Source organism: Schistocerca serialis, chromosome 9, assembly GCF_023864345.2.
Source record: "Schistocerca serialis cubense isolate TAMUIC-IGC-003099 chromosome 9, iqSchSeri2.2, whole genome shotgun sequence".
Lineage (NCBI taxonomy): Eukaryota > Metazoa > Arthropoda > Insecta > Orthoptera > Acrididae > Schistocerca > Schistocerca serialis.
In genome coordinates this window covers 250,691,463-250,717,050 of record NC_064646.1, presented here as the reverse complement: position 1 = coordinate 250,717,050, position 25,588 = coordinate 250,691,463, and the positions used below count along the sequence as shown (strand labels likewise).

The window sequence follows — 25,588 nt, the reverse complement described above, 5'->3', positions numbered from 1 at the left end:
AGTTAGAATAGCCTTCAGCTAAGTCCATGGCTACGACCTAGCAAGGCGCCATTAGCCTTACATAGTTTGATAGTTATGGTATGAAATGTCTCATCAGGAATGCTGTATTCACATGAAGGAATAAAAGTTAAGTATTCGTGGAGCTGCATACTTTTCTTATTAGAATTCACTACTTATCCTGTTCCAGAATTCACGCCCGTCTGCGTTAGATAGCGTGCATTTCGGCCTCCTCTATCTACAAGGCGTTGGCACATTTGCCAACACATCAATAATAGCAGTCCTATCGAACTTCCCTTGGGCACACCGAACGATACGATTGTCTCTTACGATCAGTGGCTGTGGAGGACAACATACTGGGTTGTATTACTTAAAAAGTCCTCGAGCCACTTACATAGCTGGGAACCTGTTCCGTATGTTCATACCTTCGTTAACAGTCTGCAGTGGGGTACCGTGTCAAATGTTTTTAAATCTAGAAATATGGAATCAGCCTGTTGCCCTATATCCATAGATCGCGGTATGTCATGTGAGAAAAGAGCAAGCTGAGCTTCACACGAGAATTGCTAAAATAGCTTTCCGTCATACGGAATCGTGAAGACGTCGGAGAAGAAGTGTAAAGGTAACAACTTTCCATCCTTGTCCAGTCCACGTAGTGTCACTCCTTTAAAGAGCTCGTTTTTGATGGGACGTTAACCTTCCTTTTCTTTCGTCCTTGCTCTCCTCCTGCGAGAAGTACTGTTAGTCTTCAAATTATCCTAGGGTAACGCTGTGCGTAATTACGTCCACGCCGCAACACTTTAATTCAGTTGCGTAACAGTCTGTGGAACACAGAGACGGTAGAAAGTCGAGGGCTCTGCTCTGCGACCAGCGCTGCAGAAACCTAGCGTAACGGTGGCAGTGACGCGCCCTAGCGGCGTCAAGCGGGTGACTGGCGGCGCTATAAGAGACGCCCCGTGTTCTCGCGACGCACACTTGTGTGCCCCAGTCCGAGGCGTCCAGGAGTCGCAGGGATGAACGTGATCACGGTAAGTTTTACACGACTTGGCTGGTCTCCAATATCGAGCGCAGGCTGTCGAAGTAGTAGAGTAGCCTTACATTTTCTCGTTTCTTCTATTTATAGCGGCCGTTAAGAATTGTTGGTAAATAACGCAACCTGCCACAAATACTTGAATCCATTAACTAATTTCCGTCTATGAGCCCCATCTCCTGATGGCTAACTATTCCAAGCCGTTCGTCAGCACCATGCACTCCACGTGAATATCTGAATATTTCGCGCCACGTTACGTGTTTTGACACTGTACCACACAAGCGGCTCGTAGTAAAATTGCGTGCTTAAGGAATATCCTCTCAGTTATGTGACTGGATTTGCGATTTCCTGTCAGAGAGGTCACAGTTCGTAGTAACTGACGGAAACTTCCTGGCAAATTAAAACTGTGTGCCCGACCGAGACTCGAACTCGGGACCTTTGCCTTTCGCGGGCAAGTGCTCTACCATCTGAGCTACCGAAGCACGACTCACGCCCGGTACTCACAGCTTTACTTCTGCCAGTATCTCGTCTCCTACCTTCCAAACTTTACAGAAGCTCTACTGGCAGAAGTAAAAGCTGTGAGTACCGGGCGTGAGTCGTGCTTCGGTAGCTCAGATGGTAGAGCACTTGTCCGCGAAAGACAAAGGTCCCGAGTTCGAGTCTCGGTCGGGCACACAGTTTTAATCTGCCAGGAAGTTTCATATCAGCGCACACTCCGCAGCAGAGTGAAAATCTCATTCTGGAAACTGACGGAAAGTCATCGAGTAAAACAGTAGTGATTTCAGGCGTTTCCCAAGGTAGTGTAAGACCCTTTGCTGTTCCTTATCTATATAAACAATTTGGGAGACAATCTGAGTAGCTGTCTTTGGTTGTTTGCAGATGACGCTGTCGTTTATCGACTAATAAAGTCATCACAAGATGAAAACAAACCGCAAAACGATTTAGAAAAAATATCTGAATGATGTGAAAAGTGACAGTTGACCTTAAGTGACGAAAAGTGTGAGGTCATCCACATGAGTACTAAAAGGAACTTGTTAAACCTCGGTTACACGATAAATCTCTCTAATCTAAAAGCCGTAAATTCAACTAAACACCTAGGTATTACAATTACGAACAACTTAAATGGGAAAGAAGACATAGAAAATGTTGTGGGGAAGGCTAACCAAAGACTGCGTTTTATTAACAGGACACTTAGAAAATTTAACAGACCTTCTAAGGAGACTGCCTACACTAAACTTGTCCGTCCTCTGTTAGAATGCTGCTGCGTGGTGTGGGATCATTACCAGATAGGACTGACGGAGTACATCGAAAAAGTTCAAAGAAAGGCAGCACGTTTTGTACTATCGCGAAATATGGGAGAGAGTGTCACAGAAATGATACAGGATTTGGGCTGGAAGTCATTAAAAGAAAGGCGGTTTTCGTCGCGATGGAATCTTCTCACGAAATTCCAATCACCAACTTCCTCCTCCGAATGCGAAAATATTTTGTTGACGCCGACCTACATAGGGCGGAACGATCACCACGATAAAATAAGGGAAATCAGAGCTCGTACGGAACGATATAGGTGTTCATTCTTTCCGCTCGCTATACGAGATTGGAATAATAGAGAATTGTGAAGGTGGTTCGATGAACCCTCTGCCAGGCACTTACATGTGATTTGCAGACTATCCATGTAGATGTAGATGTAGAAAATTTTTGAACTTATAATACGAAAGTTAGCTATCTTGTATAGTAATGTAACAAAAACAGTCAATCAAGATGGCAAATGATTTTTTATGGCGCTCGCATAGACTTGTCAGGGCTGAAAGACAAGCAACTCTGCGTGAAACAAACATAGAAAACGATGTGGCACGTAAGACGAACGTATAAATTGGACGGTACGGCGAAATGTGATGTTAGTGAGAAATGGCAGCAGACGAGCGACGCGAGTGCCCTTGCTAACAGCACGATGTTGTCCGCAGCGCCTCTCCTGCTCTCATGACCATATCGGTTGAACCGTAGCGCCGGCCGCTGTGGCCGCTTCAGTCTGGAACTGCGCTGCTGCTACGGTTTCAGGTTCGAATCCTGCTTGGGAATGGATGTGTGTGATGTCCTTAGGTTAGTTAGGTTTAAGTAGTTCTAAGTCTAGGGGACTGATGACCTCAGATGTTAATTCCCATAGTGCTCAGAGCCATTTGAACCATTTTCGTTGAATCGTATACACAATTTCTGTTGGTAAGAGCTGATGGTAGGGTTCGAGTGTGGCGTAGACCCCATGAAGTCACGTACCCAAGTTATCAACAAGGCAATGTGCAAACTGGTGGTGACTCAGTAGTGGTGTGTTCTGTGTTTACATGGAGTAAACTGGGTCCTCAGCTCCAACTGAACCGATTATTAACTACAAATATTTATTTTAGGCTACTTGAAGACCATTTTCAGCCATTCATGGACTCCATGTTCCGAAGCAACTACGGAATTTTTATGGAAGACAATGCGCGAAGTCGTCGGACCATAATTGTCCGCAGTTGGTTTGAAGATCATTCTGGACAGTCCGAGCGAATGATTAGGCCACCCAGATCGCCCGAAATGAATCCCATCGAACATTTAAGGAGCATGGTAGATAGGTAATTTCTTGCACAAAATCTTGCAAGGACAATACTTCCGCAATTACGGACGCATGGCTGACTATTTCAGTTGGTAACTTCTAATGAGCTGTTGAGTCAGTGCAACGTCGAGTTGCTGCACTAAGTCGGTCGAAAGGAAGTCCGAAGCTACATTAGGAGGTAAACCGTGACTTTTGTTACTTTATTGTAGTAGATCTTCTTCCGTCTTAGTTTGGTCTTTGTGCCTTTTAGAACGTTACATGGACTGCTGCAGTACAAACAGCACTCATATTCTAAATAAATTAGGGTGTGACACACAAAATTCTATTTATTGCGGGTATAAATGTAAGAAAGAACTTACCATGTCTGTCGGAGAGCTTTCGAGACTGCACAAAAGTTAGGATTGTGGTTTTAGTGCTTCATGTGTTCCACATAGTCTTCTCCTACCTGAATCCAATGCATAGGACGTTCATACAGCCTTGTGAAGCTGCCGAAAATGTCCTTCTTTGGGATGTAACTCATCCGCGCCTTCATCGGTCTTGACAAACCGTTAAGAGACCCATTCTGCATTATGTTGTTTTGTGGTAGACTGTTATTGGTAACAGCAAAGCTCATCAGCCTGATGATTTTTCCACAAAAGTAGTCGTCGCCTTTTGCGCTTCAACCTAGTCGCAGCAGTTGCCCACCTGTCGTTGGTTTCGAGGGCAAACTTTCCAAACACTTTCCTGTTCTTCCGGAACCTTTCTTTACATTTGATTTAGAGATGCTCCATAGCGATTTATGACACGACAATGACGATCCATTGCGGCCGCTGGTCCACTATTGAACAATGCTCGCTCCCAGCTGACTTGTCAATGCACATTTGTTATTTGCAGTTGCTAGTTCAACTGGCGTTAAAGGACTGTGATATTACATGGAAGAAGTTGAATAACAGAGCGAAGGGCAAGGCGCATGGTTCAAGAGGGATAGAAACAGAGGCATAAAACCGGTTGCCCTATAGGAAGACCAAATCACAAGAGTGACGGGAGCAGACGAGTTAAGGAATGATCCAGAAGAGAAGCAGTAACAAAAGTTTGGCTTGCTGAGGCGAGCTCAGTAACTTAAAACGTGAACTAGTCTTTAGTCGTCATCTGAGTAACAAATCCAGCAGGGACCTTTCAACCCTTCAAAAACTGCCAGAGTCGACTGTTGGTGAGCCGATTTTGAAGTGTAAATGCTGAGGAACAACCACAGATAACAAAGAACAGGCAGACCTTATGTACTGACAGGAAGGGAGCGTCGAGTCTTTTGGAGAGTAACTGTAAAAAAATCGCATGAAATCAGCGAAAGGAATCTCTCTTTAGTTCCAGGAGAGTGACTGCGCCAAAGTGTAGAAACAACTGGGATATAACGGGATACCACCGCAAGCTGTATATTTCTGTGCGCCACTGGACAGTAAGTAACGGGAAACGAGTGATTAATCATGTTACACCCTGAGTTTGGCGAATGTTGAGAATTTTATCTTCCAATTTATATGGTACCATATGTCAAATACAGAGGAGGTGGAAAGAATGGGGCGAGTTACAGGGTTATAGTGTGGTCCCCTTATTGTGCCTATGGAAACGGTATGCGCAGAATGATATGAACACATTTTACCGCGATATGTACCGTGTACAGTAGAGGATGATGACTGTATTAGCACGAGCATGCAACTTGTAATAAAGTAGCATCGGTGAGGCAACGTTTTGTGGACATTAACGTTGTTGGAAGAGAGTGACCTGTCCAGAGTCCCAGCCTGAACTCAACGGAACACCTCTGGGATAAGTTATAAATTCGACTTTGCTCCAAACCCTTGGGTCCAACGTCAGTACCGTCTTTGGTATCGTTCTTGAGTAATAATGGACTGCCACTCCGCCACAGATCTTCAGACATCTCATTGAAAGCGTACCCAGAAGCCTTCGAGCCGTCATGGTAAAGGCGGAAGGGGGGTTCAAGCTGTTTTAATGTCCTGCGTACTTTCGATCAGACAGTGTACTTTTAAACTGGTCTGTGAATGTTTCAACCACCTAGACATCCTAGAACGTGTGTGGCCCTAGATTAAAAGGCAGCAGCGAATATAAGAATGAGGCCTATGAAGCTTGAAATGTATTTTGCAATGAAAGAAAACTAAAACAACCGAAATAATTGAAAATCCCTTGAATGCGCAAAAGTAAAACAAAAAACTTCGTTGGGATCATACCTGCCAGAAAAATTTATGGTGGCCTTTCTGATCGGATCCAGTATGTGAGAAGGGTCCCGTGGACGGCGTATTGCAAATTCTGACTAATACCAACCACGTATAAATTGTGCTTGCCAGCATATGCTGAAGGATTAGGTGGATGCCTGCCTCCTGAAGGAATGTGTTTACTAGGTGGGTGCGTTGTGCTCGCGCATCCTTGTCTTGACAGACAAATGCAACGCCGAAAATTTGACTTTAAGGCTGGGAGTGTGCAGCATCAAATCCAGATTATGCACAACCATGAATCTAGACTGCGGTTAGGGGCGTTCTCCATACATACATAATGTTGGCATAAAACATGATTGAAGAATCTGTCTATACCTCTTAAGGACACGGAAGAGACCAAAAGGATCATGTGGTGGTGGTGGTGGTTGCACACTGTTTGTGTCGACACAGTAGTTCTCATCTACTGCTGCGCACTTCTGCGTAACAACGAGCTGTGTTTGTCTTCAGCTGGCGCTGTTCATCTCCGGGGAAAACTACGAGGCATATCTTCAACGTTCTGTACATCACTCCAACAGTTTAATGTTGAAAACAACGTCGCTGTTTGCGAATTAACATGGCAACACCCATTTTTAGAGGTAACGCGGCAATGCGTGAACGGTCTAAGGTTGGAACGACCATTGCAGACATCCTCACAGACGGAACAGTGTTCGGAAGTTGCTCTGTCCGCTCCACTACTGAAGTCAAAGAGCTCTACTGAATTACACCGAGGAGGCAGATTTGCTTCCTTTCAACAAGGATTCCATGTGCTGAAAGGAGTATTGAGAAATTGGAAAATCAAAACCGTTTTCAACTGTTACTAGAGATTACTCTTTCTACATTTCTTATACGTCCGACATTCACAGTGAAATAAATTCTTATTTCAAGAGCAGATTATTTGGCTGTGTAATTATACAGCATCCTTCTGTACGTTTTCGATATTTCATCCTCACTTCACAACAAGTCTCGTTTTCCGCGCTCCTTCTCGTGTGTGAAAAGAATGAGTTGTCTTGCTTCCGTTCTATAGCTTTCCTTTACGATGTAGCCGGGAGCGTTCTGCAAATGTATATTTCTATTTAAAGCCAGAATCTGGATGCTTAATATTTGACTAATGCTTCCTAATTCTTTTAGAGAGATGTAAAAAACATAACTAAAGGAAACTTCGAACAGGATCGATAAGCGGTAGCTCATGGTAAACGAAACAATAACTCACAGAGAATAGTAAAATCAAAGAATATCAGATAACATGGTGAAACAAAGGAAATAATGTTGTAAGGGAGAGATGACAACGTCGTACCGACTCCTAATTTGTACCACTGCTATAAAATTCACGTCTCTTGTGGTATTGGACAGTTAGTGAGGTCTGCGTAAAATACGTGCTTCTGGGATTGTAGTATCACCTGTCAGTTGAGGAACAGATCGCCTGAACAAGGCGTCGACGTTGTTGTAGTTTTAGTCTCACATTTTGTGAATGTGGCACAAGAGAATTGTTGTTATAAGTGGCAACGTAATGTCTGAATGTGCTTGAGATAAACTTTGTTTTCCGACGGGCATGTGTCTGTATTTCTTTTGGTTCGTTTGTAGGAAACTGGCTAACAGAAAATGGCGACGTTGCCTATAAAGAGCGGCTTTAATTTTTCGATATTGTAGCAGTACAGTTTAATAAACTTTCTCTTGTATGACCTTTAAAACATGCATTCAGCGTTATTAATGTAACATAATGTTTATAGATGACATGGTGAATTTAATAATGCTTTCTTTACCCTACGATATTAATTAAATAATTACTCGTATTTTGTATTTCAGTACGAGAAGGAAGGCGTTAGGGAAGTGAAGTGCAAATGAGTTACATTTAGCTCTAAAAGTATACCTAAATATCTGGAATTAAATCAATCTGCACGCATATAAAATAAGGTAAATGCTTAGAATGAAAACCAAAATTCAAATAAAAACTTAAAATTTTTTGACAGTGTTTAAGTGATTTCCAAAGAAGCTGAAAACGATTTGCAAGACCATTTTCTGTCATTTGAAGAGATAATGCGTCCGACATTGTACAACGAAACAGACTGCCCCATAATTTCAAAATAAATGAAGCAATTGCAGGTAAAAACTGGGCTGAAGCGGTCCATTCAAGAAATATCACCAAATCGGAGGGAAATGATGGAAGCTGGAAGCAAAACATCAAGGTGCAGTCAACATGCTTATAAGCCGGCAAGAATCTCATGAAAAATGCGGGATAACATGAACAAAGACAGTGTTTTAGGGACTGTACGGTGAAGCCACCACAGAAACTCTTTAGAGAGAGCAGTGATATAGCTATGCGTGTGAGGAAGATCAACTGCAAGAAATGATCAGATGCATGACACGCAAAATGTGGGTTCATGCAAGTATTGGGGGACTGGGGCAGGAGTGAAATAGCTATACAGCAATGAATTAAAATTGTGATGTAAGAACTGAAGTAGTGAATATTTCCCTAAACTAGACTAACACGTATCTTAAAACTAAGGAATAATTTAATAACGGGGAGGGGGGTGGGGTGGGTGGGTTAGCGGTTGCAGCTTATGCATCTACTGGAAACAAATTACCAATCTTACCACTTAGAGATGTTTAGAATCCCATTCTTTAAATAAAATACCAAGATCAACATCCAGCAGCTAAGGATGGATTGTTTAAACAATTTTGTAACCTAGTGTTTAGCCTATAGTAAATAAACTCTTAAAGATGGTACAGTTTAGGCATCTTACGCCTATATAGCGTGGTCCAGTAGGGCTCAAACAAAATAATAATAGTAACACTAATAATAATAATAATAGTAATAATATTAATAATAATCAGATTTCCTAGATGCAATGTGAGAGAACATAAAGAATAAGGAACCGCATTTTGTATCGCTAGTAATACACGCAACTTACGTTGCCTCTGTTCGCAAGTATTACGTTACGTTATCTAATATGAAAAGTACAGTAATATTCTTTCTTGTAAGACCCTGACTTGACACGCTCGGTTAGTGTAGCTGTTATTTTGTACGTATCTTTCCTTCCAGTTGCTGCTGGCTGCCGCGGCGCTAAGTGCTGCCTTGGCGCAACCTCAAGGTTTCGCTGCGCGCTTCATTCCTCGGGTCGCCTCCAGGCTCGCCAGTGTTATTCAGGAGTTCAACAACTTCAATGGCATCGACCCGTGGCGTTGGGGGTACTATATTTGACTGTTATGTTACATATATTTCATCATCGACTAAAAGTGCATCTCATTATTGCAGTCTGTTTGCTACCATATTATTTCCCAAAACTTTTCTGTGGTTTTTCCTTTATGGGGAACAACTATTACGGTTAAGGCTAGTGGTAAATAACGCAATTGGAGAATGTTCACGGTATTATTTGGAAGGAGCAAAGAGAAGGCTCTCATTGAGAGAAGTGACGCAGTACCATGAAACTGCGCTAGCTGTCGAGTGGAAGTTGTTCTTACCCTTGTTTGGAATCCAGATTCAGGATTTCGGTGAGGTGGTGAACCAATTCAGCCGGAGGTCGATACGGTGTTTTTGAAAGAAACACTCTTCCCGAATCCTTCTCTAATAGGCGCTGGTACTTCGTCTATGATATTCCTACCCTCAACATCGGTAGACGTGGAAGTCACTGGATACAGGGCACAAGCTCGAATTTGGCAAGGACAGCACAGGAAAACGTTTAAAACTAAATATACAGGCACTGCATTCAAACTACCTGATTCAGGAACAATTGCTTCGTGATACATTACCCGTGTTAAAATGAACCGTAACGATCCGGCGAACGGTTCGGACACTTGGATGATGTGGTCGAGGATACCGAGCAGCATACATAGCACACACCCATTGGGCATTTTGATCACAGTAGCCATACATCAACACGATATCCACAATTTACCAATTGCGGAAAAGGTCGATATCGTGTTGACGTATGGCTATTGTGATCAAAATGCCCAATGGGCATGTGCTATGCATGCTGCTCGGTATCCTGGACAACATCATCCAAGTGTCCGGACCGTTCGGCGGATAGTTACTGTAAGTAGGCCGTTTATGTTTTCTCTATGTAAGTAGGCTGTTTATGTTTTCTTATTGGCAACGTTACGTAGCGCTCAATATGAGAATCACTGGCTGTGCTGTGTGCAGTCTGTGGCTGCTTTGCATTGTTGTAATACTCGCCATTGTAGTGTTAGGCAGCTGGCTGTGAACAGCGCGTAGCGTTGCGCAGTTGGAGGTGAGCCGCCAGCAGTGGTGGATGTGGGGAGAGAGATGGCGGAGTTTTGTAATTTGTCATGAACTGCTATATTTATATATGATGATATCAAGGTAAATACATTGTTTGTTCTCTATTAATATCTTTCATTTGCTAACTATCCATATCAGTAGTTAGTGCCTTCCATAGTTTGAATCTTTTATTTAGCTGGCAGTAGTGGCGCTCGCTGTATTGCAGTAGCTTGAGCAGCGAAGATTTTTGTGAGGTAAGTGATTTGTGAAAGGTATAGTTTAATGTTAGTCAGGGCCATTCTTTTGTAGGGAATTTTGAAAGTCAGATTGCGTTGCGCTAACAAAATATTGTTGTCAGTTTAAGCACAGTCTTGTACAATTGTTTAAAGGGGACGTTTCATATGTCGACCCTTAGCCTAGGATACCTCACTGGAATCTTCTGATTTTTCTTGTAGTTTGTGTAATTAGTGTAGATTTTGTTTATTGCTAGCGCGTAACTGTAGAAAGAATCTCCTTTGTAGTTGCAGTCTTTCATTGTTGTACAGTAAAACAGTTGTGGCATGCATGTAGATTTGCACCAAGTATTTCGCAGCTGCAATTAACTAGATATTATTTTCAGTGCTATTTTAATGTGTTCTCTTATTTTTTATCTTCAAATTGAGTTTTTCTGTGTTGTCGTGTGAAATATTGTGACAATAATGGCGTGTGAAAAACGTAATACTAGGCTCCAAAGTAAACTGAGAAATGACAGTGAAAATGAAAGCAATGTGTTAGCGCCACCGAGTAATGAATTAACTGATGTTCAAAGTAGTAATTTGATAATTGTGCATAGGGAAATGGAGCGGGCGGCAAACAATGGCGTGGACAGTGAAACAATTAGTGAAGAGGGAAGCATTATCGATCGATCGGTCGGCAACAGCTCGCCTCAGGAAGCCGAAATGACACGACACGATCTCGCAAATACTGTAGATTCAGGTTTTGGATCCTCACCGTTTTCTCAAATAAGTCAAGACACATTTTCTGCTTGTCAAAATGTGAATGTTTCCGGTGCAAATTCACTGCTGAAAAGCACTGAGGAACATGTTTCAGACACCAATGCATTGTTATTACAATTAATACAACAAATGGGACAAACACAGCAAAAGCTTCAAAAGTTAGACTCAATGGAACAAAATCTTAAAAAGTTAGACACCACACTTGAACGAACACGTGAAGATTTAACTACTGAGTTACATAACATTGAATCGAAATGTCAAAAAGTCTGTAATGACGTAAAAACACAAATTTGTGAGCATTTTCAACCTATTTTTTCGCGGCATGAAAATGCATTACAGAATCACGAAGCAGCCATAAAAGAACTGCAAACCATTGTTCATGAAAATCATGAGACCTTGTGGGCTAAAATTGACTCAGTTGCGTCTACCGATTCGGTTACGCAACTTGCAATAACTCAGGAAAACTTAAAGGACACAGTAGATTCGATTTCAACACAAATGGACACTCTGAAACTTGGTTCAGAAAAACACACTGAGGAAATGTGTTAACTATCAGAGAAAGTAGCCGAACTTTCGGATCAGGTTACTAACTTATCTACAAAGGTAGATGATGATCTGAATGACACAAGACCTGTAGCCTTCACTGACACAGAAGAGTATGAACAAATTAGAAAATTCAAACAAAATCAGAATCAAATTAATACACAACACCAAAGAGAAATCCGGGAAGTACAAGATCAGCTGACACAGGTAATACAAGAATTACGTATTTCAGAGGACACTCGCGCTCCAACACGGGAAGAGGGACTTAGAAACACGGAAAAGCCGCAAAATAATAACACAGGGCATTTCGGAAGTTATGAAAGAAATTGGCAATGTGCACCGAATTTTGAGATGGAACGGCCGACACGACCTAACAATGACCGATATGCGACTTGCCGACATGATGATTTTGACTATAAGCTGTTCATTACTACACGTAAATTCAAAACATTTAAGAATTCTGGCAACGACATTCATCCACAAGCATGGCTCCATCAATTTTCTCATTGTTTTCCTCCCAACTGGTCATTGGAGCACAGATTAGAATTTATGTGTGGCTACTTAGAGAATGAACCAGCTGTAAGAATGCGATCGGTCATTCATGATTGCCACAGTGAAGGAGAATTTTACCATGCCTTCCTCTCAGCATATTGGTCTCAAGCTACACAAGACCGTGTAAAACATGGCATCATAATGATGAAACATTTCGAACAATCTGAATTCTCCAGTCTTGTGAAATATTTTGAAGACATGTTGCACAAGAATCAGTACCTGTCAAACCCATACAGCCCCTCAGAACTCATCCGCATTTGCTTAATCAAATTACCTGAACATTTACGACATATTATTTTGGCAGGACATTGCAAAGACGACATTGAAGCTTTTCAGGGACTGTTACAAGAATTAGAAATTGACACAGACAGTCGCCAGATGCGAAAACAGGAAAACAATCACTACAGGTCACATACGTCACAATTCCGCGATGAAAGAAGTAATAACTTGACACGACAAGGCTATTCTCACAACACAAATCGTGACCAAAACAGACACCACCCGTATGACAGCCGTTGGCAGAGTAGTAATAACTACAGGGAAAGATCACCTCTCCGTGGTAATGACTATCACAGAGACAATAAGAGAAACAGACAATATGGGAACCAAAATAAATATTAACAAGGGAGACAGAATAACTTTAGATGCAACGGACCAGTGCGCAGTTACGATTCAGGGAGAAATTCTCCACCATGTGACCGACAAGAAAGAAACTACGGAACCTACCGACATGACGACAGACGATATACTCGTAACGACAGACCTGAATTGCATCAGAACTGGCGGGATTCAAACAGAGCAGGGCTTTCTCGTCAGAGTGAATTTGTAGAAGTTAGGTCTCCTAATCCCAATAACGACGCGCGCCAACAAAGAGACAGACAATGACTCGCACAGCAGGCAGCCGCGTGCGCCCGCTGGCTCCGAGAAAAATAACATAAGACGCTAGCCTTGAGAAAAATTTTAGCATTCTTTACCGATGTATACAACATGATAATTGCTTTGAAGTTGAAACTCTCTGCACTAGGAAGAGTAAAGGTTTGCACCACGTTTCACATCTAAAACCATTTATTGAAAGATAATCTGCTTTTTAACTTTGTCATTGCTATAAAACCTTTCACTTTACATTACTAGTATGCTTGTCAGACTTAAGAAACTGTTAACATACAACAATGTTTGAAGTTAAATATCCAGTCTAGAACCTAGGGAACATTTTTAAACAGAAATTACGAATGGATTGTGATAGTGAACAGACGACACAGTGTTGTATTTGTACATTCTTGCTTGTTAGTTGCACGATTACGTAACGACTATCAGGCTTACATACTTAGGACACATACTGGTACAGCTAATGAGATTTTAATGCAACATTTTGGTTTACTTGAAAATACATTCTGGGTTTAAAGTACTTTCTGTGAGATACCAGAGGACACAGTGGTTAGTTTATGTGACAGCTACACGATGTTATCACGACGCTACTAATGAGTGACAATTTACAATGTTGCTTTTGCAGTGTATCTGTTTTATATCTGCACAGTTTTCTGAATTCTTCTAGGAAGAAAAACATGTTTTAGTAGTAACTTTTGTGGTATAGCAACAATGAGACAGCCTTTTTCGTGGCATAACAATACGTTACTGTACAGTACTTTCCTCATCACGGCAATAAGCGTAATAACTAAGATATCTATACGCAAAGCATTTCACTTTTGTGTATCATAAGGTAAGTACATTGACTTTAGCAGAACTTTGCTTATGGAGGACGATAATTACGACACTTCCACAGAAGTATCTTACAGCAAGACGCACATTTAGCGCTACAGTACACGTATTCGAGTGATCAATTTTATACTTAAAACATTTCTTTTTAAAGATTTTTGAATTACAAAGAAAGTTTTCCGTGATACATTTCATTCCATTGCTGTAATCTGTAACACCTGAGGGTATAATTACATTAATCCTCAGGGGGGTACACGCCTACTTTGTGAACCATGTGTTTGGCAACCACAAGGAACCCTAGCTAATATGGTATTTGCTTATACAACTTTACACATCGGTACCATATTTCTCTAACACACAAATTACACAGCTATCTGATCATTTAACTGAGAGATAAACATTTTTTTACTACATCAGTGACACATGTTTACGCAATACACAGTTGGGTAACTTCACACTTATGAAACTGTATTTTGTCTGTACTTTGTAAACTGTTCATATTTTTTCGGAATCATTGTGATACTATGAGAGCTTTGAATGATGTATTTGGTAAGGGAGCATGATTTTAAAGTACGTTTGAGGCAGATGACACTTTTGACATGAGTAGAGAATTTTTTTAATTATTGGAGGAAGCTACGACGATTTTGAGATTTGACTGAGGTGTTATGATGTTATTTTTACGACGACGATGTGTATTATGCTGCTGAGGTATGTTTATGATTAATAGGCTGAGGCTATATGAGTTATTTGATTATGCTTCATATTTATAATGACGAAATATTGACGAGTGTCGATGGATACGTATATGTGTAATAAGGTAAGGAATAATGAGTAGTGTTTAGGGACTCTGATTTATGAAAAGGATGTTGGAAACCAAGAATCGTACTTTAAGAGTTATGACATGTGTGAATCATGTGTGAATGTATCACAATGCCACTGAAAATTTTTTTGGACACTGTTATATTCATAGGATTTTGTTTCTACAGATTTGCAACGCTAATTCTTGACCTCATGACATAGCTCAAGCAGAAAAGATATTACAGTAAAAACAACAATGCAGATAAGGGAAGTGTATATTCACATCTTAATGTCTATGTAATTAAAGTGGTGCACCACAACAACTTATTGTAAAAGAAATATTACCATGTACTTGAAAAGAAAATTATGAATGCAGCTCCCTCATTTTTTTTAAAAAAATTATTATATACTCGATCTGTAGACAGAAAATATTTATATTAGTACATCTATAAAATTTTATTTTAACCAATGCTGCAGTGCAGCTAGAAACTTGATATTAAACAAAATGTATAAATAAATACATAAAGCAAGCCATATGGCATTTTTCTTAACTAGCAAGACAATAGCTGTGAAATGTTTCTCATCGTTTCATTAGAACATCATCCAAGTGTCCAGACCGTTCGGCGGATAGTTACGTTATTTAAGGAAACAGGAAGTGTTCAGCCACATGTGAAACGTCAATCACGGCCTGCAACAAACTATGATGCCCAAGTAGGTGTTTTAGCTGCTGTCGCGACTAATCCGCACATCAGTAGCAGATCAATTGCGCGAGAATCGGGAATCTCAAAAACGTCGGTGTTGAGAATGCTACATCAGCATCGATTGCACCCGTGCCATATTTCTATGCCCCAGGAATTGCATGGCGACGACTTTGAACGTCGTGTACAGTTCTGCCACTGGGCACAAGAGAGATTACGCGACGATGACAGTTTTTTTTTTGCACGCGTTCTATTAAGCGACGAAGCGTCATTCACTAACAGCGGTAACGTAAACCGGCATAATATGCACTATTGGGCAACGGAAAACATCAGCGACCTGGGCGGGTTAATGTATGGTGCGGCATTGTGGGAGAAAGGATAATTGGCCCCATTTTATCGATGGCCATCTAAATGGTGCAGTGTATGCTGATTTGCTACGTAATGTTCTACCGATATTACTACACGATGTTTCACTGCATGACAGAATGGCGATGTACTTCCAACATGTCGGATGTCCGGCACATAGCTCGCGTGCGGTTGAAGCGGTATTGAATAGCATATTTCATGACAGGTGGATTGGTCGTCGAAGCACGTTCACCGGATCTGATGTCCCCGGATTTCTTTCTGTGGGGAACGTTGAAGGATATTTGCTATCGTGATCCGCCGACAAGGCCTGATAACATGCGTCAGCGCATTGTCAGTGCATGTGCGAACATTACGGAAGGCGAACTACCCGCTGTTGAGAGGAATGTCGTTACACATATTGCCAAATGCATGTGGTTGATGGAGCATTTGAGCATTTATTCCATTAATATGGTATTTATAGGTAATCGCGCTGTAACAGCATGCGTTCTTAGAAATGATAAGTTCACAAAGGTACATGAATCACATTGGAATAACCTAAATGAAATGTTCAAACGTACCTACGTTCTGTATTTTAATTTAAAAAACCAACCTGTTACCAACTGTTCGTCTGAAATTGTGAGCCATATGTTTGTGACAATTACAGCGCCATCTATCACAAAACGAAAAAAGTGGTCCAACAAAAACTTTCATATTTCTTTACGTACTACACGAATATGTAATAAAAATGAGGGTTCCTATTTAAAGAAACGCAGTTGATTTCAGCTTGACCTACGGCAGTGCCATCTAGCGGGACAACCATAGCGCCATCTGGTTTCCCCCTTCAAGCTAGACAAGTTTCGTTCTTTGTAGTTTTTCGTTTGATGCTTATTTCGTGAGATATTTGGCACGGTCACGATCAATGGACCACCCTATATAAGTATAATATGTATATGTATGTAATTGTATGTCTGGAAGAACAGACGGGCGCGGTGAAGAAATTAAGTTAATTCTCTGAACACAAATTGCTTGACACCAGCTGTTTCAGGTGCAGATCTGCTACCCAATAGCGACGTACGAAAATCTGTGCTGGATCGAGACTCGGGGTCGAATTTACCCCTTATTGAGAGCAGTCGCTTTAACCACTTCGGCTATCCGTGCCCGAACGAGACAGCGAGGAGTCGAGACCAATTTTGCTATCTTCGTGTTCAGACAGTGCGTTACATGGAAGTTTGGATCGTTCCGGGGACCGCGAATGGATAGCCGAGGTGGTTAAGGCGACTGCTGGCGATAAACTAGAAATTCGGTTTCGAGTCCCGGTGGAAGTGGAGTTTTAGGTTGCAGCGGCAGGAAATAACTATTTTGACATGCAAAACAAATTATCTACGCAATGCTTCCTTTAATTACTTTAATTTTCTCAATGGAATGTGATTATATTAAGTAATCTGAATTAGTATAAATTCAACTTGAGTGTGAGGACGCCAGAGAAACGCGAGTAGGCTTCGAACGAGATAGGTGTATCTCGGAGCTGAGCTCTTATTGTAGTCGTTGGTGAGCCGAGGCAGATTTCACGGACTGTCAGTCGTGAGTTGTCAGCGTGGCATTATGAAGATGGAGGCAATGTCACTTCGTATTATGTATAATTGCACGTTCTGTTCTGAAGTTAATGTTTACAGTGTGAAAAGACTGAAAGAAAGTAATGTCACCCGCTAACTGAAACTAGTAGCAAAGCGAATTATACGACCTGTTCTTATTGATTTCATCGTGCGTCCATTTCAAGGTTAGAGTATGAAATCTCAAATAAAACTATATCTATTACATCACTGTGACGTTCAAACTTCCATTTTGTTGATTTATGAAAAAGTCTGCACATTACTTCAATATTATGGGAAATTTTGCGAATGTGGTTTTCTAAAATAGTCTTTCGACGTGTCCGAAAAGAGAAATTTACCGGTATTGACTACTGGACGTCGACATGGCATTTTATGTGAAAGCCACTCAAATGTTGACTTTAGGCCAGCTTCGACTGCAGAAACATATGTGAATAATTTGTAGTAGGGACAGGAAAAAAAAGAAAGGGATTAACGAACAGACTGGAGCGAAAGGCAATAAGAGAAATTAGATGGAAGTGGTAGTGGTGGTGTTTGAAGGAGGAGGATGGGGCGGGGCAATAATCAGCCGCCTCAATGGTAAACAGTTCATGAAAGTCCTTTGTAGCCAAGATAAACGGAGATGATAACCAAAGTTAACAGGATTGTAATACGAATACATTAAGAACTTACAGAAGCGTCACGAGTGCGTATACGGAGCGAATATAAGACAGTGGAAAGTACAGGATTGACATTTATCCAGCTGTGGATTTCATGAGACTGATAATGATGAGTGTCAATTGATCGACAAGGGTCGTATTTGTGTTTGAGATTATGACCGTTTCCACGCGAAACAGCCCGTCTTGTATTATATCAGGGCAATCGACATATGTGTTGGGAACGTAATTTGCCTTATACCTCCCAGGTGTTCTGCCATCACTGACAAATGAAGATGGCATGCTGTGCATGTAATAAGTTCTGTTTTATGCAAGGAATTAAAAGATTGTAGAAAAAGGGCGTCAGGAGTATTCCTGCAACAGCATTGGCATGTGTTAACAGTTAGGGAACTCGAGACCACGAAGAATACAGCCTCGTAGTAACAATTTTACAAAAGATATATACCAAAGCTCAAAAATCTTATGTTGACAGATGAAAGATGAACTGCTCCATTCTCAGCGAGAAGGAGGGGTTTTCTTATGCATCTGAGCTCCGAGCTAAGGTGCAAAAGGCATGTAAATACGGAAAAGAACTTGCATGACTAGTCATTACTGAATAAGAAGTAGGTACTGCAAACCGTGTACAATAGAATTAAATGAAGGAAGAAGGAAGATTAGTTTAATGTACCGTCGACAGTGCGATCACTGGAGCACAAGCTCAGATTGTAAAAATATGGGGAACGAACCACTCTGGCATTTTCCTGGAGAGATTTAGGTAAACCACGGATAACCTACTTCAGGGTGACCAGAGGGGATTTGAATAGAGGTCCTCCCGACCACTGCGTTACCTCTCTCGGTAACAGTATTGAAATAATATTGTTCGTTTTATTGTGGAAGCCTGAATTTTTATTGAGTCTGTAGTACTAAACAGTATTTTTTACTGTTTATAGACATAGAAATGTCGTTTTTGCTGTTACGTTGTCGCAGCTCATGTCATTTAACAATTGGATGTATGACGGGCATCAGGGAATAACATCGTACTAGAATGCTGGAGATATATATAGCGGGTAAAATCTGACAAAAAGAAAAGTCCGGAATCTTTTTGACATGTAATCTTCCCTTCCTTAAGAGCTGCACATTGATCCTTATTATTCTGTCTATATAATGTGTCCCAGTGGCAATGATCAATATTCGTCGGTGTGACAGGGTCGATCATTCGAAGCCAAGAAACCTGGTAAATGTAGGCAAAAAAAAAAAAAAAAATACATGTGCTAAAAACTAAGAAATCTTATTCATCTTCGATACCGTGAAAGACATCTCTTCTACTGCAAGCTCTTTGCTTTCCATATTTTTAGAGGTGTCAGAATGGATCAAATCAAGAAAAAAAGTCCACTAAACATGGAATCTAAGGTAGATACAGTAAGAGTTGTAGGGAAGATGAACAAGTGTTCATAGCTCTTAATGTATGTATTTTAGGTCCCAAGTTTAATGGATATTTTTGTCGTTTTTGTAAATCTAATAATTTACTGAATGAAACATACAGTATGCTAAAACAACCCTCGGTTCTTTCCTTCATTGGACAAAGAACTATCTCGCCCAAAGGCAATCGAAGCCACTAAATTCTTAAGATGTTCGTGTGACATTGAACTCATGGGTGGTATTCAGTAGCTAAATTGAAATAATATTCTAGTAGTTCAATGCAACGCTACAACACAGTATCGCCCGAATGTCTACTGTACGGGGCGATAAAGTAAACTCCCGTTTACAAGTTGCAGGGCACAGATGATTAACAGTAACTGCACAGGTTGAAACCCTTAAGGTATGCGCAGAGAAAGTTTGTCTGCAAATATCTTTCCTAAGGTCTGAGTTCATCGCCACAGAAACTGACACTCAACACTGACTACAAAATATGGTGATATCAACAGAGTCCCATATTTTAAATACCTAGGTGAAGCCCTTGAACCTATGGGGCGAGAGTAAATAGTACAAAACATTCACCTCCAAAAACTGAAGAGTGGCTAGAAGAACCTGAAAAGTGTACAATAAAAAATTCTTGTCCAAAAACATTTAAATTCAGCACTATAATACAGTTTGAAACCTGAAGTGCTGTATGCCAGTGAAACCCTGACAGTCTAGTCGACCTACAAAACTTATTAAATCAAGAACGTAAAATCATCAGAAAGATACTAGGGCCAAACAAAACAGAAGTGGGCTGTAGACTACAATCTTGTCAAACAAGTGATAAATTGTCCAACCATGCAGCAGACATCAGAAAAGAAGATTAAAATTTTATGGGCACGTCTCTAGGCTTCCCAAACAAGACTTACGCTCAAAATTCTAAACACTTAGAAGAATTTAAAATTATACCCTGGATACAAGAGGTCAAAATGGACCTGCAAAAACCTCAGATAAATTATTTAGATATTTTGGACAGAAAGGTAGTTAAGCAGAAAGTTGACAGAAGGGAAGTCAAGTCAGAAACGAAGCTCTGAAGAAAGCAGGAACAAAATGGACAGAGGAAAAGAAGAGAGCCTGTTGTTGTTGTGGTCTTCAGTCCTGAGACTGGTTTGATGCAGCTCTCCATGCTACTCTATCCTGTGCAACACTTCTTCATCTCCCAGTACCTACTGCTACCAACATCCTTCTGAATATGTTTAGTGTATTCCTCTCTTGGTCTCCATCTACGATTTTTACCCTCCACGCTGCCCTCCAATACTAAATTGGTGATCCCTTGATGCCTCAGAATATGTCCTACCAAGCGATCCCTTCTTCTAGTCAAGTTGTGCCACAAATTTCTCTTCTCCCCAATTCTATTTAACACCTCCTCATTAGTTATGTGATCTACTCATCTAATCTTCAGCGTTCTTCTGTAGCACCACATTTCGAAAGCTTCAATTCTCTTCTTGTCTAAACTATATATCGTCCACGTTTCACTTCCATACATGGCTACACTCCATACAAATACTTTCAGAAACTTAAATCTATACTCGATGTTAACAAATTTCTCTTCTCACGAAAAGCTTTCCTTTCCATTGCCAATCTACATTTTATATCCTCTTTACCACGACTATCATCATTTATTTTGCTCCCCAAACAGCAAAATTCATTTACTACTTTAAGGGTCTCATTTCCTAATCTAATTCCCGAAGCATCACCCGATTTAATTCGACTACATTCTATTATCTTCGTTTTGCTTCTGTTGATGTTCATCTTATGTCCTCCTTTCAAGACACTGTCCATTCCGTTCAGCTGCTCTTCCAGATCCTTTGATATTCTATGGAGACAGAGTGATAACAGTGTGGAAAAAAAGGAAAAAGGATCAAGAAGCTTTGCGTTGTCCAACAGAGTCTAATCGCACGTAATATATGTAAAAACTATGTCCATTTTCTTCATCTTTACACTGGCGTTGTTAATTAGCAAATCTTCTGTTTCTATTTTCTTTCTTTTCGAATATAATTACACCAGTAGCATCCGCCTGTGTAATTCTGTCGTACTGATTATCTTGGTCTTGTCTGTTTCTGGCAAACATTGTGCTTTAGTGAAAGCCTACGCAGAGGCCTACAATGTGTTGGCGGCAAAAGTTAACTCTGGCCATGGCATTTAAGGATACTAAGAAATATGGCTCTTACATATCGGATTAAGCTCACATAGTTGGCATAATCAGCAACCAATTTCTTTCATCTGAATCGGATGAGATCTTTAATTGACAAGTCACATGTGTTCACTTACAGCAAGTAAAGCGAAAGGAAGTCTTACGGCAGAAAGAACAGTGAACCAGATATCCATGATAACTCGACAAAGGTTGTAAGTAGGCTGTTTAGGTTTTTATGTTGGTAACGCCACGTAGCGCTCTGTATGAAAATCACTGGCTGTGCTGTGTGCAGTCTAGGGCTGGTTGGCATTGTTGGGATACTCGCTATTGTAGTGTTTGGCAGTTGGATGTGAACAGTGCATAGCGTTGCGCAGTTGGAGGTGAGCCACCAGCAGTAGTGGATGTGGGAAGACAGATGGCGGAGTTTTGAGAGCGGATGATCTGGACGTGTGTCCATCAGAGACAGTAAATTTGTGAGACTGGATGTGCTGAACTGATATATATATTATAACTTTTGAACACTATTAAGGTAAATACATTGTTTGTTCTCTATCAAAATTTTCCATTTGGTAACTATGCCTATCAGTAGTTAGTGCCTTCAGTAGTTAGAAACTTTTATTTAGCTGGCAATATTGACGCTCGCTGTATTGCAGTAGTTTGAGTAACGAATATTTTTATGAGGTAAGTGATTCATGAAAGTTATAAGTTATTGTTAGTCAGGGCCATTCTCTTGTAGGGATTATTGAAAGTCAGATTGCGGTGCGCTAATAATATTGTGTGTCAGTTTATTGTTGATCAGAATATGTAAAGAGCGAAATGTCTGAGTACATTCAGTAATGCTCAGTTGTTTGAAAATAATATATCGTAAGGGGTTTACCAGCACAGTAATTCATTAATTTTTCTAAGGGGACGTTTCAAGGTCACTGACAATTTCGATGAAGCAGATCGCTACAAGCTTTCGCTTTTATGCTAGAGGTGTAAGGTAGGGAGGAGTGGTAAGGGTTATTCATACAGTCTGATGTAAAATCTTCGCTGCCTCGATTTGCTTGGCAAGTAAATGCTGTGACTTTTATCTATCAAGCTTGTGCTTTCGTTTTATAAGTACGGCCCACTACTTGCCTACGTGCCGCAATATTACCGGGGTTCAGCGTATCGACGATTCCCAGTATGGGTGCGGTAAAGACTCACTTAAAACGACCGTCCAAGCGTCAGATTCAAAGTGTGGGAACGATCGGCACGACCTCTTTTGCCAGGAAGCTCGTGCGTGCGTGTTTGTGTGTGTGTGTGTGTGTGAGAGAGAGAGAGAGAGAGAGAGCAATATATTGCAAAGTACTTAGTGCTGAAGTGGACCAGTAACGTGTGTGTAACAACTCCCCGTTTTCAGGTACACTCGCGAAGACGCGACCACTCGTGAGGAGGAAGGGACCGTGGAGAACGACGAGCTGAAGGTGCGGGGCTCCTACATGTTCGCGACTCCGGAGGGCACGGTGCACAAGGTGGGCTACGTCGCCGACAAAGACGGCTACCGCGCGTCCTCAGAGCCGCCAGACCAGCAGCTGCTCGACCGTCTGGGCACGAACGCCGGACTCACGCTCGTCGGAAAGTGAAACGTTTTTCTGGATACCTGGTAATGTTCTTTTCCTGTGGCTCTGAGATGTGATCTGAGCAAAGACTCCACACCACGAGCAACACAGTTGATTAAAAAACCGTTTCCTGTCGGACTGATCTTCACGAAAGACTGCAGGACTTTACATTCATCAGTAACAAGCCACGATGTAGTTACAGTGACCTGGCTGATTAAAATCATGTAATTCTTATAGATAACGATGTTATTTAAATAGAAACTATGGGGACAGATATCAGGAGGGTTACCCCGAGATTAGAAGGAACTCGGTCATCAGGATTTAATACAAAACAGTGTACTGTTTTCCACTGTTGAGTCAGTTCTGTAAGCAGAATCTCCCTGTGAAACATCCGCATGTCGGATAGTTGATTACTTTATTTTTCTGAATGTATCAGTGTGTCATAAACAGTGCTTCGGGGTATGTTACTGAAACGTCTACATGTCAACAGTTAGTACACGTTAGCCTTTCCCCCAATTGATGTGATCGAATAAGCCATGTAGCAGAATTTCCCACTTACATTGATAATTGTGGGCAAATGTTACTCCCATCTTGGTGTGATATGGAGTTTGAACAGTGGTTCAGCATCGCCCTGCCAACGGCCAATACTCAAGCACTAATGAGTGAGTGTTCTGTCCTACGTTCAGGTGTACTGAACCTGGTTAAACATTTACTCCAACACCTTTGCAAATACGGTGATGACCCTTTGTTGATGCTATGATTCGACAATTTCTTGGCAATTTTCTGTGCATCATTATGGTAGTTCAGTCTAATGAAGATACTACATCAGCACCGGTGCCATACGCAATTTAGATAACCACTTTATCCAGTCTCTGACTACCAACACCCCCTACTTGCAAACATTCTCCCCAGAAGGAACTCAGTCCCGCACAAACTGCATATGGAAACATGCATATGGGTATAAGATTCTACTTAAGTCCGGTTTGCTTTCCGAACAGCCCATTTGCTTTGGTACTGTGTGAATGTCATCACGTCTTTTTGCTATTATGAATATTCGTCAATTCTGAAAGAACGCTGCGCATGTATTATCGGAAATACCTATTTCTGAACCCTTATATGAAAGTTTTCGGTTCCTTCCTTGTCACAAGTTGCTGTAATTTATTGCTGTAGTTTCTGTTCATCCAGTACTCTATACCGTTGTACGTAAATACTTGCAGCATCCTATACTCTCAGAGACGTAAAACCTCATTTCTGGACACTGCAATAAAAGTAATTATGTTATTATTATTATTGTTATTTTTATGTAAATTATTTATTATTCTTAAGTCACTCAGGAAAATAATAATTTCAAATATATATATAAATAAAAAATATAACAGTTCGTTTTATTTGTTTTGTACCACACGTTTTCAACCACTGACACAGATCACCGAAAATTTCGAGCGATATTGTAGGTGCAAACAACAAAAACTATTGTGTAAAGTTGCACTGAGGCATGGACACTTGCCGCGGTGTTACATACTAACATTAATACTATTAAACAAACCAACGTCATTGTCAGTTGCACTCATAACCACCGATTACTTGGTTACTGAACCAGCGTGGTATTCAAAATGCTACGTTTTTATTCAAAGTCATTTCGTGACAGGTTTCAACAGTGTGAGAAGAATACCATGAATGAATTCAATTCTGTAACCAGTTTCTGGATGCTAACTTCGTTGAGGCGACCGCTCGCTTAATGTGTGAAATCCGGGTTCGAGTCCCGGTGCAGCACGGATCTTCACGGTCGTCATTCCCTTACACAGCTGACGATTGTTCGTGTTTCGCAACTACAGATGCACCTCATGCATTCGGGTGAATTAGAAAATGATTCTGCACGAAGTATCGAACCCTAATATCCTCCCCAAAAATGAAAAGACCAGAGCTCCAAATTGATGACACCATTTGAAGCCATTGAAGTTTAAATGAAAACTTTCAGTTGCGCGATGCAAATCAAGGAAAAAACTATGCAGGAACTACAGAATGTTCGTGAACATATTTCAAACACCCACCACAAATGCGCTCATACTGGACGCAATGAATCTTACCACACAGGAAAGCTACAAAAAAGCAACCATTTTCTCACATTGAAAAACACACGTTCCGCTACACTATCCAGGACCTCAAGTACTTTTTCAAATCTACGACCCAGATTTTGTAATGCGGCCGGCTGGATCTAACTGATCATCACAGCCAGAATTCAACGAATATTTTCTGAATACCCCAAAGTCTGACCCAATGAACGCAGTCAGTAAATTCGATAAAAGACTGCTTCTTCGCACTAAACCTGGAGTAACTAACAAATGAAATAAGAAATAGCGAATGTGGCAAGTAAAATAGTTAAAAACAGCGAATGTAACAGTCAGATGTCAAACTTAACAAAAATGGTTCAAATGGCTCTGAGCACTATGGGACTTAACATCT

The 25,588-nt window shown here is 40.9% G+C and overlaps 1 protein-coding gene across 1 annotated transcript; it reads left to right on the top strand.

Annotated features, from left to right (window-relative positions):
* The first annotated feature begins 1,007 nt into the window (after positions 1–1,007).
* Positions 1,008–23,149, top strand: LOC126419520 (endocuticle structural glycoprotein ABD-5-like). Its single transcript, XM_050086710.1, has 3 exons — positions 1,008–1,022; positions 8,889–9,034; positions 22,927–23,149. The coding sequence occupies exons 1-3, from the start codon at positions 1,008–1,010 to the stop codon at positions 23,147–23,149; spliced, it is 384 nt and encodes a 127-aa protein (XP_049942667.1).
* Positions 23,150–25,588: the final 2,439 nt, after the last annotated feature.